Source organism: Pinus tabuliformis, chromosome 9 (assembly GCF_031772625.1).
Source record: "Pinus tabuliformis cultivar Carrire ecotype Pingquan chromosome 9, CPIR1, whole genome shotgun sequence".
NCBI lineage: Eukaryota > Viridiplantae > Streptophyta > Pinopsida > Pinales > Pinaceae > Pinus > Pinus tabuliformis.
The window spans coordinates 171,071,399-171,089,250 of record NC_142307.1 but is presented as its reverse complement, the minus strand read 5'-3'; the positions used below and the strand labels follow the sequence as shown (position 1 = coordinate 171,089,250).

At 39.3% G+C, this 17,852-nt stretch overlaps 1 protein-coding gene across 1 annotated transcript in view; it reads left to right on the top strand.

Annotated features, from left to right (window-relative positions):
- Positions 1–17,852, top strand: part of LOC149147661 (protein RETICULATA, chloroplastic-like) — a 59,480-nt gene that overhangs the window by 15,357 nt on the left and 26,271 nt on the right. Inside the window, exons 5-6 of the mRNA XM_089445699.1 lie at positions 10,296–10,365; positions 10,975–11,054. Of these exons, the coding sequence (XP_089301825.1) occupies positions 10,296–10,365; positions 10,975–11,054 (150 nt within the window). The remainder of the gene's footprint in view (positions 1–10,295; positions 10,366–10,974; positions 11,055–17,852) is intronic.

The window sequence follows — 17,852 nt, the reverse complement described above, 5'->3', positions numbered from 1 at the left end:
GTATTACAGACAACGGCATGAGTATATGACTACGCTGGTTATATGAGTGGGTGGCACACTCGGGCAACAGCGCAAGGAGTTTATATACGTAGTGGGTTGTCTCGACTGGAAGTCAGGATTCGGGTAGCGGCTGAGTGTATATTGTACCGGTCTATGTGAGCGCTGGTGCGCTTGGTCGACAGTGCGGGAAGATATACAAACATAGCAGGTTGCTGGGTTTTGACGAATAGAATTTGGGCAGTTGGACGTGTCATTGTGCCGGTTTAGAAAAAGCGTGGAACGCTTGGGTAAAACGGCGCAGAGGTTTACACAGCAAGCTGTCGGGTTCGATATATCAGTCCAGTGGTTGCTGAAGGACTGTCACGTGGACAGATCAGAGGACTGATACGTGGACAATAATATATATATAACTCTGCAGGTTTATATAAGTGCTGGCGCGCTTGGTTAATAGTGCAGAGGTTGTATGCACGACAGACTGCCGGGTTTGTCAAAAGGAATTAAGTGTGGCCGCGGACTTTGCCCGGCACACTTACATTGTAATTCTGGAAATTATTATAATATATTTTATGTGGGCAGACTCAATTCGGGAGTTGCCCCTCCCATTCATATGGATGTTGCAGTTTGTTATTTGATTTAAATTGTATACAAGATTGTTAAGAATGGTTTATTGTTGAAGAGCGAAGGTTAAAACTTATATGTGGATTATAAGTTAGTAATTAAAGGCTTTGTTATATTGACTAAGGTCTCGGTTATATCAGATTAACGTTGAGTTATAATGGTTGAGGCGTAGTCCACAACGTAAACTTGTTGAAAAGTGAGCGTTGGTGGTGCCGCACCCCGCCCAATAAAAGAAAAAAAGATTGGGGGCGTGACAACAAGCATGCTAGGGACAACAAGCAAGCAAGGGACATCAAGCAAACAAGGTGTAGCCAACACATAGGTCAAGATGGCAACATGGTGCAGCAATGGCACATAATGCAGTACAATGATGGGTATAGTTGTGATTAATGAAGCGTGATGAGATGCAACATAGTGATGATGGGTGCAACACGATGAGGTGCAGCATGATGACGAAATGCGGCACAACGATAGGTGAAGGAATCTACTTCAACTGATCTCATGTATCATCTTCTTAGAGATGATCTATGCTCTTATCTAGATAAGTCAAAGTGTTGACTTCTGTTGTAAACGTACTATCTCTCTTTCTCTCTCTGCTGAACTATTGAAGAACATATAAGAAGAATTGATCAAGGGTTTCCCCACATTGGGGTTTGTCCCTGGCTAGCGCCACATCTTGTGTCCTCTTGTCTTGGCTTGTCTTTTGCGATTTATGTTTATGTTCTATCTGCAGTGTACTTTAATGCTGATGTGATTGCTAATCTGGAAAAGATATGGAGCTAACTGTGAAAATTGAAATGAATTGCTCTAAGCATAGAATATACCTAAAATTAACAGAGGCAAATATAGGTATTGGGCATCTCTATATAGTTTGTCTGTAGGGTTTAGGTATTAGGATTTAGGGTTTAGGTAGATTAAAAAATTAACATTTTGTTGAAATTTGGTACCGGAGGACAGGTGGTTTCCTTAGGCTTTGATCTTTGGCCTAGGGAAAAGTGTCCAAAAGAATTTAATTTTTCTCCTAAAGTGACTTTATAATTTTATAAAGTTAAATCTAATTTAAAAGTGACTTTAAGTGATAAAGTTACTAAGTCTAATTTTAAAGTGACTTTTATAAAGTCAATGAAAAATTAGAAAGGAAAAGTGACTTTGGAAATAAATGACTAAGTGGGTCTTTATTAAAGTGTGGTGAATTAAAAAATAAAAAGTGAGATTTAAATGAGCATTTAATCTCAGCCTTAGATTTCAATCTATTTCAGCCATTGGATTTAGGGATCACCCAAAAGTCACTTGGATCACCCAAAAGTCACTTGGGGTTAGATTAAAGGAGGAAAATGAGGAAAATGTCATTCATTCTTTCATGCGCAGATTGAGAGAAGGAGAGCAAGAGAGCAAGGCAGATTTCTGGACAGTGAGCTACGAAGTTTCAGCAGCGGAGTTTCAGCAGAGCGGAGTTTCAGCAGCGGAGTTTCAGCAAGGCGGAGTTTCAGCAAGGCTGAGATAAGTTGTAAAAGTTTGCTTGCTGATTTTTGCTGAATATTTCTCTTACTGTAAAAAGGCATTTTCCAGAAATAAAAAAGAGCTCTCAAACTGGTTTTCCCCAAGACTTGTAGGGGGTTTTTCCAGGGTCACATTGACCAAAAATCTCAGTGTTTAAATGTGTTTTAATGGCTGTTTATTACTGCTGATTTTTATTTCTGCAATTTCCAGCATTCTGTAAAATTTCCAGAATTTGTGTTTTCAGCAAATTTATTTTTTCCAGCTTGTTAAATGTATGGTTATGGGAAAAGGACATTTAGCTATATGAGAAAAATAAGGAGAAACTGAAAACCAGGGTGGGAAATGAGAAATTTCTACATGGTATCAGAGTTCGAGTGCTGAAGGACAGTTTGGGACAACAAAAGGAAAAATTACAGGTGTTGATTTTTCACTCAGAAAATTCCAGCAAGCTGATTTTTTTCATAAACAACAATTTTATCTTTACTACAGCAGTGCTATTTTTCAGTTTTAGGACAACAGGATGTCATTGGGATTGAGGGTGGAGGATAGGCTGGATGGGCATACAAATTACAGCGTTTGGAAGGAGAGAATGCAAAGTATCTTTGAGGAGGCAGAAGTCTGGGATATCATGGTGCATACCACACAGAACCCTGTTGTTGTGCCTACTGATACTACTCAGTTGACAACTTATAATAAAAAGAACAACAAGGGTAAGAGGCTGATTCTAGACGGAATCAAAGACCATTGCATTCTTCATGTGAGAGGAAAGAGCAATGCCCATGAGATGTGGACAACATTGTCCAATTTCTACCAGAGTACCAATGAGAACCGGAAGATGGTCCTGAAGGAGAAGCTGAAGAACATTAAGATGGGTAATGATAGTGCAACTGGATATCTCACAAAGATTACTAATGTGAGAGATGAGTTGGCAGCGATTGGAGAGGCCATTCCACCCACTGAGTTGGTGCGGATTGCAGTGAATGGCCTCCCCGTTCATGGTTGAACTTTGCTGATGGGGTTTGTGCACGTGAGACCCTTCCCACATGGGAGAGGTTTTGGGATGATTGCATTCAGACAGAGATCAGGAAAGGTCAGCTTGGGGCAGCCAAGCCAGTTGAGCAGGATGAGGATGTAGCACTGGTGGCAGGAGGCAAGAAAGGCAAAGGGAAGAAGCAGGCTTACACAAGCAGTGGTGGGGGCAAAGGCAAAGGTAAAAGTAAACAGGGGAACACACAGAAGGACTATTCCAAGGTGAAGTGTTGGAATTGTCAAAAGATGGGACACTATGCAGTTGTGTGTCCGGAGAAGAAGAAGTGGAAGAACCAAGACGTGGCAGCTTCAGCAGAGATTGAGGACTTTGCAGGTCGTTTTGACCGAGAGTTTGCGTTCACTACGTGTGAGTCCTCTAGTGCAGGATCACCTGCCACACAGGTTCAGAGGGAGCATGCTTTTCCCTCGATTAGCGGAGCATCTTCAGGTATCTGGTATGTGGACAGTGGGGCTTCACGTCACATGACAGGAGTCCGTGAGTACTTCTCAGAGCTTTCAGAGAGTGGCACTGATATAAACGTAGTACTCGGTGATGACAGAGTTGTTAGAGCAGTCGGGGTGGGGACACTGACATTTCAGAGGGAGTCCAAACCTCCCTTGAAAGTGTCAGATGTTCTTTATGTGCCAGGGATGAGGAAGAACCTCATATCCGTCTCAGCTTTGGAGGACAGAGGATATGAGGTACTGTTCAGGGAGGACAGGTGTTGATGTATCCCAGGGTTACTCCAGCTGATTTAGCTAGAGTGATAGGTGTACGCCATGCAAAGGTGTACAAGTTTGCATTCCAGGCCCTTTTGGCATTGAGCAGTAGTACCGACAACAGAACTAGCAGTTCTGAGCTGTGTGAGATTTGGCACCGCAGGATGGGACATATGTATCATGGAGCCTTGAGGACATTGCGGGAGATCACTACAGGTGTGCCAGATTTCAGTACTGATCACTTTGATACTTGCAGAGGTTGTGCGATGGGCAAGTTTGCCAAATCCCCTTTTCCCAGCAGTGACAGCAGAGCGACTGGGATACTTGATTTGATTCATTCTGATGTGAGCGGTCAGATGTCTCATGTTTCCTTGAGTGGATATGAGTACTATGTTTTATTCATTGATGATCACTCCAGGAGGACCTGGATTTATTTTTTGAAGTCCAAGAGTGAGGTCTTCAAGCGGTTTCAGGAGTTCAGAGCTGTTGTGGAGACACAGACAGGTCGAAAGATCAAGTCCCTGAGGTCGGACAATGGAGGGGAGTACACCCTTGAAGAGTTTGTTGACTATTGTGCGGAGGCAGGCATTAGGAGGGAGTTCATTGTTCCTTACAACCCCCAGCAGAACGGGGTTGCAGAGAGGAAGAACAGATCCATCATAGGGGCTGCCAAAGCCATGTTACATGATCAGGGGTTGCCATTGTTCTTGTGGGCATAGGCCTGCAACACAGCTGTTTACTTGCAGAACAGGAGTCCACATCGTGCCTTGGGGCACATGACTCCGGAGGAGGCTTTCTTTGGGAAGTATCCTGATATTGGTCATCTTCATATCTTTGGATGCATTACATACTCCTATATACCCAAGGAGAAGAGGACCAAACTAGAGCCCACCGCAGAGAAGGGTATCTTTGTGGGCTACAGTGAGACCTCAAAGGCCTTTCGGATTTACATTCCTGCACAGAGGAGAGTTGTTGTCAGACGGGATGTGAAGTCCGAGGAGGACAGGGCCTTTAGGAGGTCATGGGAGTTAGTATCTGGATCAGCCAGACCCTCAGCAGCAGTTGAGTCAGTCGCAGGGATCCAGTGGGCAGGGATCAGGAGGATCAGGAGGTACATCTATGAGGATGTCAGGTCCGTCAGTGAGCAGTGGCTCACAGAGCCAGAGGGGTGGTGCTCCGGGCAACATGCAGAGCAGTTTACTAGGGAGTCCACTGATGGACAGTTCACACGGCACCTCAGCTTCTACAGGTTCAGGTGCAGGCAGGAGGACAACAGACAGACAGTCAGGAGTTCAGGCTCCTGATGATGATGATGAGGAGGAGTTTCATTCTCCGGTGGGAGAAGTGCGCTCAGGGAAGAGGAAGCCCAAGTGGCTTCAGGACACCTTGAGAGATGCCACACTTGTTGCTGAGCCGAAGAGGCCGGTCAGAGAGAGTAGACCACCTGAGAGGTTTTGTAGCTATATGGCGATGGTTACCAACATCCTTGACTCTGAGCCTTCTAGCTATGAGGAGGCAGCTAGCCAGCAGGTCTGGAGAGAGGCCATGCAGGAGGAGTATTCTTCTATCATGAAGAATGATGTTTGGGAGGTGGTGCCGAGGCTTGAGAGCAAATCTGTGGTTACTTCCAGATGGCTTTACAAGGTAAAGCATGCTGCAGATGCCAGCATTGAGAAATTCAAAGCGAGGTTTGTGGCTAGAGGGTTCTCCCAGGTAGAGGGAGTTGATTATGAGGAGACCTTCGCTCCCGTGGCTCGATATACTTCGATCCGCTCCATTATATTGATAGCAGCAGAGATGGGTTGGAAGATCCACCAGATGGATGTAAAGAACGCATTTCTCAATGGCTTCATACAGGAGGAGGTGTACATTGAGCAGCCAAAGGGCTTTAAGCTGCATGGGAAGGAGTCCCATGTGTGCAGAGTCCAGACTGAAGAAGGCCCTTTATTGCCTAAAGCAAGCTCCCAGAGCTTGGTACTCCAGGATAGATACATATTTGCAGGGGATGGGTTTCACAAAGAGTGAGGCAGATCCGAACCTTTACTTTATTGTGATTGCTGAGGAGCCTCTCATTCTGGTGCTATATGTGGATGACTTGGTCATTGCAGGTGCAGAGAGACTCATAGAGCACTGCAAGAAAGATCTTGCGACGAAGTTTGAGATGAAGGACATCGACTTGATGCATTACTTTTTGGGCTTGGAGGTGTGGCAGGAGGAGGGGCATTTCTTTCTAGGGTAGGGGAAGTATATTGTGGACATCCTTAGCAGATTCCACATGGAGGATTGTAGACCCATGTCGACACCGATGATCACCAACTAGAAGAAGCTTCATGCTTCGGATTCCGAGTTGGTGGATCCCGCATTGTACAGGTAGCTGATTGGTTCCTTGATGTATTTGGTCAACACTAGACCAGATATCTGTTTTGCAGTCAACACGATGAGTGAGTTTATGTGTGAGCCTAGGAAGGTTCACTGGGTGGTTGCAAAACACATTTTGCGGTACTTGCAGGGGACAGTGGATTATGGTCTGGACTACAGGCAGGGAGATGGAGTGAGATTGGCAGGATACACTGATTCTGATTGGGCAGGTTGTGCTTCTGATAGGAAGAGCACTTCAGGGTGCTGTTTTGGGTTGGGTTCAACAGTAGTGTCATGGTTCAGCCGGAAGCAGCAGTCAGTAGCACTGGGTTCAGCAGAAGCAGAGTATATGGCAGCCAGTCTAGCGAGTTGTGAGGCCATCTGGCTTCGCAAGATGTTGTTTGGCTTATTTGGTCAGCCGTTGAGACCTTCAGTGGTTTACTGTGATAATCAGAGTTGCATTAAACTCACGGAGAATCCAGTTTTTCATGACAGGTCAAAGCATATCGGGATCAGATATCATTTCATCAGAGACTATGTTCAGAAGGGAGCTGTGAAGCTTGAGTATATTTCCACTGATGAGCAGGTTGCAGATCTTCTTATCAAAGCCTTACCACGGGGCAAGCATGTCTACTTCAGAGACAAGATGGGTGTGGTGAGGAACACCTTCCTTGGTAAGGAGTGTTGAAATTTGGTACCGGAGGACAGGTGGTTCCTTAAGGCTTTGATCTTTGGCCTAGGGAAAAGTGTCCAAAAGAATTTAATTTTTCTCCTAAAGTAACTTTATAATTTTTATAAAGTTAAATCTAATTTAAAAGTGACTTTAAGTGATAAAGTTATTAAGTCTAATTTTAAAGTGACTTTTATAAAGTCAATGAAAAATTAGAAAGGAAAAGTGACTTTGGAAATAAATGACTAAGTGGGTCTTCATTAAAGTGGGGTGAATTAAAAAATAAAAGGTGAGATTTAAATGAGCATTTAATCTCAGCCTTAGATCTCAATCTATTTCAGCCATTGGATTTAGGGATCACCCAAAAGTCACTTGGGGTTAGATTAAAGGAGGAAAATGAGGAAAAGGTCATTCATTTTTTCATGAGCAGATTGGGAGAAAGAGAGCAAGAGAGCAAGGGAGATTTCTGGACAGGGAGGAGAAGGAGACAACAGCTTGGCACATAGTCCAAGGCAGTAGTTGATAAGATTTGTACAACTGATTCAGCACACAGTGAAAGACAGATTTTAGCACGATTTTCGAGGAGTGGTTTGCACAAAAATCGAGGAGCAATTTGTTGGTTTTTCTACACGCAAAATGAGGGCCGTACAACAGCATTTAATGCTGAAAGTGGGCACGAAAATTGAGGAGGCTGTACAACATTTATTGTTGTTCTGTTTGCTGTGAGGAATGGGAAAAGAGATAAGTTGTAAATTTGCTTGTTGATTTTTTGCTGAATATTTCTCACTATAAAAGGGCAATTTTCAAAAATAAAGAAGAGCTCTCAAACTGGTTTTCCCCAAGAGTTGTAGGGGATTTTTCCAGGGTCACATTGACCAAAAATCTCAGTGTTTAAATGTGTTTTAATGGCTGTTTATTACTGCTGATTTTTATTTCTGCAATTTCCAGCATTCTGTAAAATTTTTTGAATTTGTGTTTTCAGCAAATTTATTTTTTCTAGCTTGTTAAATGTATGGTTATGGGAAAGAGCATTTAACTATATGGGAGAAATAAGGAGAAACTGAAAACCAGGGTGGGAAATGAGAAATTTCTACAAATAAATGACTAAGTGGGTCTTTATTAAAGTGGGGTGAATTAAAAAATAAAAAAGTGAGATTTAAATGAGCATTTAATCTCAGCCTTAGATCTCAATCTATTTCAGCCATTGGATTTAGGGATCACCCAAAAGTCACTTGGATCACCCAAAAGTCATTTGGGGTTAGATTAAAAGAGGAAAAGGAGGAAAATGTCATTCATTCTTTCATGAGCAGATTGAGAGAAGGAGAGCAAGAGAGCAAGGGAGATTTATGGACAGTGAGCTGCGGAGTTTCAACAGCGGAGTTTCAGCAGAGCGGAGTTTCAGCAACGGAGTTTCAGCAGGACGAAGTTTCAGCAAGTCTGTACAGCGGAGTTTCAACAGGGCGGAGTTTCAGCGAGGTGGAGTTTCAGCAAGGGAGTTTCAGCAAGGCTGAGATAAGTTGTAAAAGTTTGCTTGCTGATTTTTGCTGAACATTTCTCTTACTGTAAAAAGGCATTTTCCAGAAATAAAAAAGAGCTCTCAAACTGGTTTTCCCCAAGAGTTGTAGGGGGTTTTTCCAGGGTCACATTGACCAAAAATCTCAGTGTTTAAATGTGTTTTAATGGCTGTTTATTACTGCTGATTTTTATTTCTGCAATTTCCAGCATTCTGTAAAGTTTTCAGAATTTGTGTTTTCAGCAAATTTATTTTTTCCAGCTTGTTAAATGTATGGTTATGGGAAAGGGCATTTAACTATATGGGAGAAATAAGGAGAAACTGAAAACCGGGGTGGGAAATGAGAAATTTCTACACGTTTCCTTCAAAACTATGCCGCAACAAGGTTGAGAGCCGACTTGGTTGACTGTTGGATAGGTATGAACTTGATTGAGTTGGACTTGTTTGATACCAAACTAGTTGAATCATGCATTAACTTGGCTAGTTTGGTACCAAACCTACCGTTAAACTGAGTTGAGGGCCTAGTTGACTGGGTTTGTGGTCAACTCGCCTAGGACATCAACAAGAATACACTCAATGGTATGTTCTCAATATATCATTGGTTTTGAGGGCAAGTAAAGTGTGTAGTTGAAACTCTCTAGCGTAGTTGGGTGTTGGGTCATGTGTGGGATGACTCCAATGAAGTTTGGGGTTTCTCCAAGAGATCCCTAGTAAAAAAGGGAGTATGCTACTCAAATTTTTAGGATTGCCGCAATGGAGTTTGGGACAACTCCAAATATTCTTGGGCACGATCAGATGTAGCCCTCTAGTGTCACTAGATTTGGGGTTGGATTGTACTAGTGGACTCGGGGTGGCTCCAAAATAGCCCCATTTGTTCTAAAATTTGGAGATGAATAATAAAATTGTCATGTGTCCTTTGTCGACGCCATCAAAGAGCCCTCCATTGGCCTTGTAAATAATAAATATAAACTTCACATTAGAAATTAAAATATATTTGTTGATGTTTGATTGCTCGAAATTTAAGGATGCTCTGATGTCGCATTTTATGACGGCAGTACTATCTGATTGTCTTTTATGCCATGAGGATGAGGCATATCACGAATGGGTGAATGTAAGATAACTAATTAATAATTTAATTATAGTTATAACTTATTAGTGATTGGGCATGATCCTTAGTTGTGTCCCTCCTTTGACTTGTATGTATGTCATATGTTATGTACTCTATTTCATCATCACTCTTTTATTCATAATCACTCTTTTATTCATAATCAGTTGTTTATCTGATATGGAGATGTCTTCTATGTCTTTGTGAATGAACTGGTAAGGAGGTTCCTTACAATCAACACTCATTTAAGCTTTTAATTCGAATCAACTTGTTTTTGAATTTGGAAGCCATTCCCTTGAAGAGGCCCATGAACAAAGATATAACTTGTTCTATCCTTGTTATTTTATCTACCATTATTTTATGACATACATCATTTCTATTTGTTATTTTTGTCTCTCATGACACATGTCATGCCAAAATGATCATCTACACTTGGATTACAGTCTATCTTATCTACTTGTATTATGCTTTTGGATTGCATTAACAGCATTATAGTATTAAACCAAGTCTATGAGTTGAATGAATGCTATCATGTTCTTCATATTTGCTCTTTATAGTCTGAAATTTGAATATTAAAGTTATGAAAACATGATCAACATTTACCAACATTTTTCGTTTTTACTAGTATGTGTTATCTTTAGAATAAGGCTTATATTGTCATTTTAGATACACCAGCCATATTGTAAAATTTTGAGCAGGTGTATATAGATAAATCTTCTGTATGGATCAATCCTTTTTGGATGCAACACTGAGAATAAATAACCCACATTGTTTGTATGTAGTGTGTTTGAGGCTGAGACACCAGGTCGTAGGTTTTCTGTTCAACAACGGATTGGTGCTTACTTCTACAAGGTGGACCAATGTTTGACTCTCTTCTTTTTCAAGTTTTTAATGTTTTTTTAAAGCTCTTATTAAGTCTTTTTGGGATGAAGTATTTAACTAATGGATCCCATAACTTTATGGCAGAATTGTTCAGTCAAATAAGTTTTTTTCTTATGCCATATTTGTATCTCTTTTAAAATATACTTGGTAGCTTGAGATTGGGTGAGGTATTATCGATTGGTGCTTATAAATTATATGGAGGGTCTCGTTTATTCAATTTAATAATATAGTTAATCAATTAAGACCTCTAAAATGGTCTAGGATTGTATATTGGGAAGATATGAATTTTGCAGAGCATTTTGTTTTTGCCAATACAACGTTACGTACGTGCCCTGCTTTTCTTTATTGATTATAATATGTTTGTAGGGAGTCTAAATTTGACCAAGGTACGAAAGTGCATGGAAGTGCTGTTGAACCATCACATGTCATTATATCCAGAAAAATGGTCATGATTCCATGTTACATACTTAAGAAAGTGATGGAGTTGCGCTTGCTTTATCGGTGCATTAATTTGGTATTTTAAGTGATGTCTTCTTTAGTCGTTATTGCTATACTTTTGACATGGATGCATGTAATCAGGGTCTACAATATGGCGTAGTTGGATTTGTTTGTGGGATTATTGGCCAAGGAATAGCTAATTCCATCATGATACTTAAAAGGTATGCACCTTTAATAATTGTTTGTTTTGTGTGTTAGAAATTGTTTTATTCTTTTGATATGCATTCCTCATTTTCTCTTGTAGCTGGATTTCATCATAAATTTTTGGCATCTGCTTTGCTTTTAATTGTTTGTAGTGATATAGGGACGTCATATTTTTATGTTTCCAAGAATGCGAGGTTCACTTGAAATGTTGTAACTACCAGACACTTGCAATTTCAGTGAGAACGCCAAAAAGATAATTCCAAAGAGCACAATAAGCTTGATCTGATTATTATACAAAATAAAAGAATGATGGTATCTTTTTGGTGGATTTATATAGCGTAGAAATTGAAAAATGCATTTCAGAAAGTAGAAGAACAAATATATGCCTTTAACCAGTCAGGTCTGAAACATAGTTTTAAAAACCGGCCAGTCAGACAGGCTCAGAGAACAAACCAGTAGAAAAACCTGTTTCGAGGGCCAGTTTGTACCGGTTTGGTACCAAAACAGGTACAAAGTGGCCATAACCAGCCGTTTCCAACCCTAACTGGCCTGGTTAGATCTTACATGTGTGGGGGAGTTCGGGATCCTGGATGGCAGTTTTTCAGGTGGTTTTGGAGGAAACCAAGGATTTTTTCCCTCCCTAAACAACCTCCCTTGGCCATAGAACAAACAGTCCCCCTCCTAAACCCTAAACCTGAGCAATAAATGTAACTCAACCCTAGCAATGTTGGCAATCAATGGTAATGTTAAATTCTCAAAGTCTTTTATATTAATCCTTTTACTTAAACTTTTAACATTACCATTGATTGTTTCAGGATGTTTGAGAGTAGTTCCAATCTCATTGGGTTTCATATGGAGAAACTAAAATTTCAGATCTCACTCAAAATCCAACAGACCTAACAATTTTCAGGATTTCACAATTTGGGGGATTGCAATGTTTCCATTTGATTTTGTCTGTGTGTGAGGGTATGGTATTATCATTTGATCAAAGCTTGAAGCCCTTTATGTAACTTAATTTTGGTGGTATTAATTGTTGAACTCCATTTATGTTGATGGTATTAATTGTTGAACTCCTCTACCATGGCCTTAACAAAAATGTACCCTTCACTCAAAGCAAAATAATTGGTTAGGCATGCTAAGCTTTTTCTACCATATTATAAGTTTGAGAAGATGAACCCTTCACTTAAACCAAAATCATTGGTTAGGCATGTTAAGCTTTTTCAATCATATTATAAGGTTGAGGAGATGAACCCTTCACTCAAACCAAAATCATTGGTTAGGCATGTTAAGCTTTTTCAATTTCTACCATATTATAAGGTTGAGGAATCCAAGTCTGAAGACTTTGAGCCAGATGATGTTTATGTAGCTCTTGTTGATGATCCCATTTCTAGTAGTGGTGAATCAATGATGAGTTTGATGAGTGATCATGTTGATCAGTGATTTGTAGTAAGCCAGTGGCCCAATAACTTGTAGCATTGTTTTTGGACTCTAAAGGCCACTTAGAGCCTCACTGATTATGTATTTTGTTGTTGATATATATTGCACTATTTGCCATTTTGATATATTCACCCTTTCATGGTATATAAATGAGAAACTTTTCATATTTTATCTCTAATGGTTTGGAATCATGGTTCAAAATCTTCAAAATATTTTTTTCATTAAAAATTAATTATTTTATGTATTTTTTTCAAATCCAGTTGATTGAACTAGTTTGATCCAGTTCCTGTTGAAATCCCAGTTAGATATGTGGCTGGTTCAAAATCTGGTTACAGTTTTTAAAACCATGGTCTAAAATGCTTTGAATTGGATTGGAACTGCCTTTTTTCTTCACTATATCACGTTATTTCTATTTCTTAATGCATGTACATTGAAGGTTTAAGGCTCTCTTTTGTTTATTGTTGTTTTGAAAATCTCTGTAGTTATTTTCTCATTCGAGTATTTTATATTTTATAATGGTATTTGTTTGCCAGAGTATCTGTAAGTTTGATAGTTATAATCATACATGCTTATTGATTTGTGCAAAGAAGTGTAACAATATATGTGCTGTACATGTATTATGTTAAAAATGTTTTCATTGTATATGTCTCTTATGTCTCTTGCATGGTCATATCTATGATTGTGCATGCAATTTCATTTTAATATATATAACCAGTAGAAGTCAAGAAACGATGGGGTTACTAGCCTTTGCAGGGGTTCTATTTGTATTTCCCTCATGAGAGTAATTGTTATTATGCCCATACATATAGACAGAGTAAAAAGTTGTGACTTTATTGATCAATTGAAAAGTACATGCACGGTGTCTTATTTATATGCCCTCTTGAGAGTTATTAAACCGACAAATTTTAACTGTTTACTAACACATTTAATGATATAATCTGGTCATGTGTCTTACTGGTTACAGCCTACAGGCCATGTTACGCACAACTTAAGTGTTGATTAACCACCAATACCCTCTTCAATGCAGAAGGTGTTGTGTGACTTTAATGTTGCCCCCCTCAAGACAGGCATCCATCTGTTGCTTTTCCTCCTGGGCACATTGGTGTTCCTTCATTCATTACTTTTGTAGGAAAGTATAATCTACAATTGACTGTTTAAGCCACTCAGGCAGACCTCATTGAACAACTCCTTAATCGCTAAAACAACTGGCTTCTTAAAAGAAATATTCGTGATCATTCTCAATATCACCAGTGGTTACTCTGCTATACTTGTACTGTGAACTGCAATATTGTAACTTTCTCCTTTATTCTTCACCTTGAAGCAGATGATTGCCATGAATACTGCAATCCCAGGCAATATCCCCGGTTCACTGTAATCATAGGAAACTCTCTTTTTAGCTTTCCTACCTTTCTAGCTATCAAGAAAGAATCAATAATTAACTGATATCCTTTTTAATAATTTAATCCCTCCTCTCTCATTAAAAGATTAATTAAATATAAATCAATTCATCAAGGAAGCATTATCTAACATCCTCCTTAAACAATAAAACATAAACATAAATAAACATATAAATCAAATAATTGGTTATTTCAGAACTAATCATTTGATAATATTAAAATAAATTAGTTCCAAAGAATTACAAAGAGTATCTCCCTCCCAAAAGAATGGCAAATAAGGGCTACAGCAAAAGAGTTCTAGGGATGGATTGCAAACCACCAGAGACACTTTCTATTTTTTGATGGGGCTGCAAAGGGCAATCCTGGAAGAGCTGGCGCTGGAGGAGTCATATTGAATCTAGATGGCTTTAGGATCCATAGTTACGACTGGGGTTTGGGCATCGCTTCTAGCATCCAAGTTGAGGCTTTGGCTCTTTTTCAAGGTCTCAAGATTTTGAAAGTGTTGAACATCAAGGAAGCTGATGTTATTGGGGACTCTCAGGTTATCATTAACACTATGGTGACACATTCTAAGCCAACGGACCTAAGGGTTGCAAGGCTGATCCACAAAATTACAGACATTGGAGATTCATTCCAGAATTTGAATTTCTACCACGTGTTGAGAGTCAATAATAAGGAGGCGGACATTGAAGCTAACAATGTAGCGCTTCTTACGGCTAGAGCACTGCTCAGAGGCGGACAGGAAATATGGGAACCAATTCCTAAATTTAGAACGCTGTCATGTTTTATTGCTTACTGTTAAATCAGTTTGTATGTATCCACAATATTGGGAAAATCTCTGAAATTGACCGCATAGTAGCAGCTAAAAAGAGATGTGAGCTAAGCATAAATGCCATGACCTTGCAAGGTTGTGTGGCACTTTTGGATTTAGACTCACCTTTTGTAATCCGCTCTTTGGCATTAAGGCCAAGTATCTAATATATCCACTACCCGTTTAAGCATATAGTTGTCTCATATTAAACAATTAGAAAATAAAAATAGGAATTATATATGGAATTATAGTGAATTAATTAAACAAATTAGTTAATCAATTAAACAAATTAATTAATTAGTTAAACAAATTAATTAGTTAATTGGTTTAATTAATTAATTACACAAATTAATTATCTAATTTAACAAATTAATTAATTAATGAAACAATTAATTAATTAAACAAATTAATTGATTAATTAAACATCTTAATTAATTAAGTAAACAAATTAATTAATTAATTAGTTAAACAAATTAATTAGTTAATTGGTTTAATTAGTTAATTACTCAAATTAATTAATTAATTTAACAAATTAATTAATTAATTTAACAAATTAATTGATTAATTAAACAATTAATTAATTAATTAAAACAAATTAATTGATTAATTAAACAATTTAATTAATTAAGTAAACAAATTATTTAAATTAAAAAAAAATTAAATAACAAAATTGGAGATTGGCTGACCTAATTTCTTAGATTAATTTCTTTCATAACCTATATATATATATATATATATAAAACCTTCCATATAGCTCATGGATACATCATTAATATCTCTAGAATATCTATTGTCGCTGCCCTTGATGATGGACTCACTGGGTAGTCCGAAACGTTGGGTTCATAAAACTCTATAACAAGTCATTCCTCTATTAAAAATCAAGTTTTGTTCCTCAAAAATACGTTGAAGGAAATTAAGAAGGGCAAAGATGAGGACATGCAATCCTACTTCTTAAGGATCATTGAGATCAAGAATGACCTCCTATCAATTGGAGAAGTCATTGCTAACAGGGCACTAACTATTACTACTCTTGGAGGGCTCTCATCTGAATGGTATGTATTTAGAACCATTCTTCTCAATAATAATCGAATTCCGGTCCCTTCGCTTGCAATAAGTTTGGCCACTATGCGAGGGAGTGCCCAAATAGGAAGGACACATCTCATGACGATGACCAAAATCACTCTCGGGGCAATTCCAACCACAATCAAAGGAATGGCAAGTTCAATGGCAAAGGAAAGAGGAATGTCGTAAATCAAGGAAGTGGTCAACCCTCCAAGAAGGCAAGGAACTCCAGGTATGAATCTAATGTTGTTAACAATAAGCAAGATGAATATTATTTGATGTCGGTCCTCTCCGCTACCTCTCCTCTGGACTTGTTGGGCAATTAGCTTATTGATAGTGGTGCCTCAAGGCTCTTCACTGGTTACAAGGAAGCTCTCTCTAATTTGATAGAGAAGGAGACCAACTTGGAGATTATTCTTGGAGATAAATCCACCTATCCCGTAAAGGGTGTAGGGAATGTTACTCTTCAATTGAATCAAGGCAACAAAATTCATTTGCAAGAAGTCCTATATGTACCTGATCTCAAGAAGAACCTAGTGCCCATTTCGGCAATGGAAGACAAAGGCTACAAGGTGGCCTTCATCGATGGCAAGGTACGTGTGTGGAAAAGAATTTTAAAGATGCTTTCACTCTTGGGTTTCGAGTTGACTCTTTATATCAAGTTGGAGGAAGTCCATTGGGAGTCATGTCTTGCAACACATCTCTTCAGTTCGAACTATGGCATCAGAGGTTTGCCCACCTTCATTACAAGGCTCTACCCGATGTGAGACAAATGGTGACATGGATGCCTGAGTTCAAAATAGAACATGAAGGTGTATGTTTGGGATGTGCCGAAGAAAAACTCAAAAGGGGACCATTCCCCTCAAACCATAGCAAGACCTCCGACATTTTGCAGTTGGTTCACTCCGACATATCTGGTATGATGCCCGTGAACTCTTTGGGAGGATATTTATATTACCTCACTTTTACAAATGATTATTCTTGCAAGACTTGGATATACTTCTTGAAAAAGAAGGATGAAGTTTTCTCTTGGTTCTGTCACTTCAAAACCTTGATCGAGAATCAAACCGAGAAGAAGATCAAGATCTTAAGGACTGATAATGGGACCAAATATGGATCCAATGAGTTCCATGACTTTTGCAAGGAGGCTGGCATTAAGAGGGAGACCACAACACCATACACTCATGAGCAAAATCGTGTGGCGGAAAGGAAGAATTGTATGGTTGTGGACGTTGTTTGTGCTATGCTCCATGATCAAAGGCTTCTGAAGTTTTTATGGGCCGAAGCTGCGAATATTGCCGTATATGTTCAAAACCAATGCCCTCATCAAGCACTGGATTCCAAGACTCTCGAAGAGATTTTCACTGGTAAGAAACCTAATGTCTCTCATTTTAGAATTTTCGAAAGTCTCGTATATTTTCATGTGCCGAAAGAGAAAAGGAGTAAATTTGGTGCATCTGGAAAGAATGGAATCTTCGTGGGCTATAGTGAAAATTCTAAGGGCTATAGAATCTATGTGGCTGGTCAAAGGGAAGTTGAGATTAGTCATGATGTTACCTTTGATGAAGATATGGCTCTTAGCAAGGTTGACAATCTTCCTATTCTAAGGAAAACTAAAGAAACTGACACCAGGAAACTGGATGAGAAGGAAGATGAGACGATGCTTGATGTGGAAGAACCTGTGGATCCTATTGAACCCCCTCTGCAAGAGCCTTCTTCTTCTAGGAAGAAGCCCTCATGGCTTAGGGGGACACTTGATGATGTCGAAGGACGCATTGCACCCAGAGGGACTTTCTGTGAAAGTAAGAAGCCGACTAGGTATCAGGGATACTTGACCATTATGAGTACCAACATTCAAAATGAGCCTTCATCATTCGAAGAAGCTGTGAAGCATCAAGTATGGAAGGATGCTATGAATGAGGAATACGAGTCCATCATGAAGAATGATGTCTGGGATGTGGTCCCCAGACCCCAGGACAAAATAGATGTCACCTCAAAGTGGCTTTACAAAATAAAGCATGGAGCTGATGGGAGTGCTAAAAAATATAAGGCTTGCTTTGTTGCTCGAGGCTTCTCACAAAATGAAGGTATAGACTATGACGAGATAT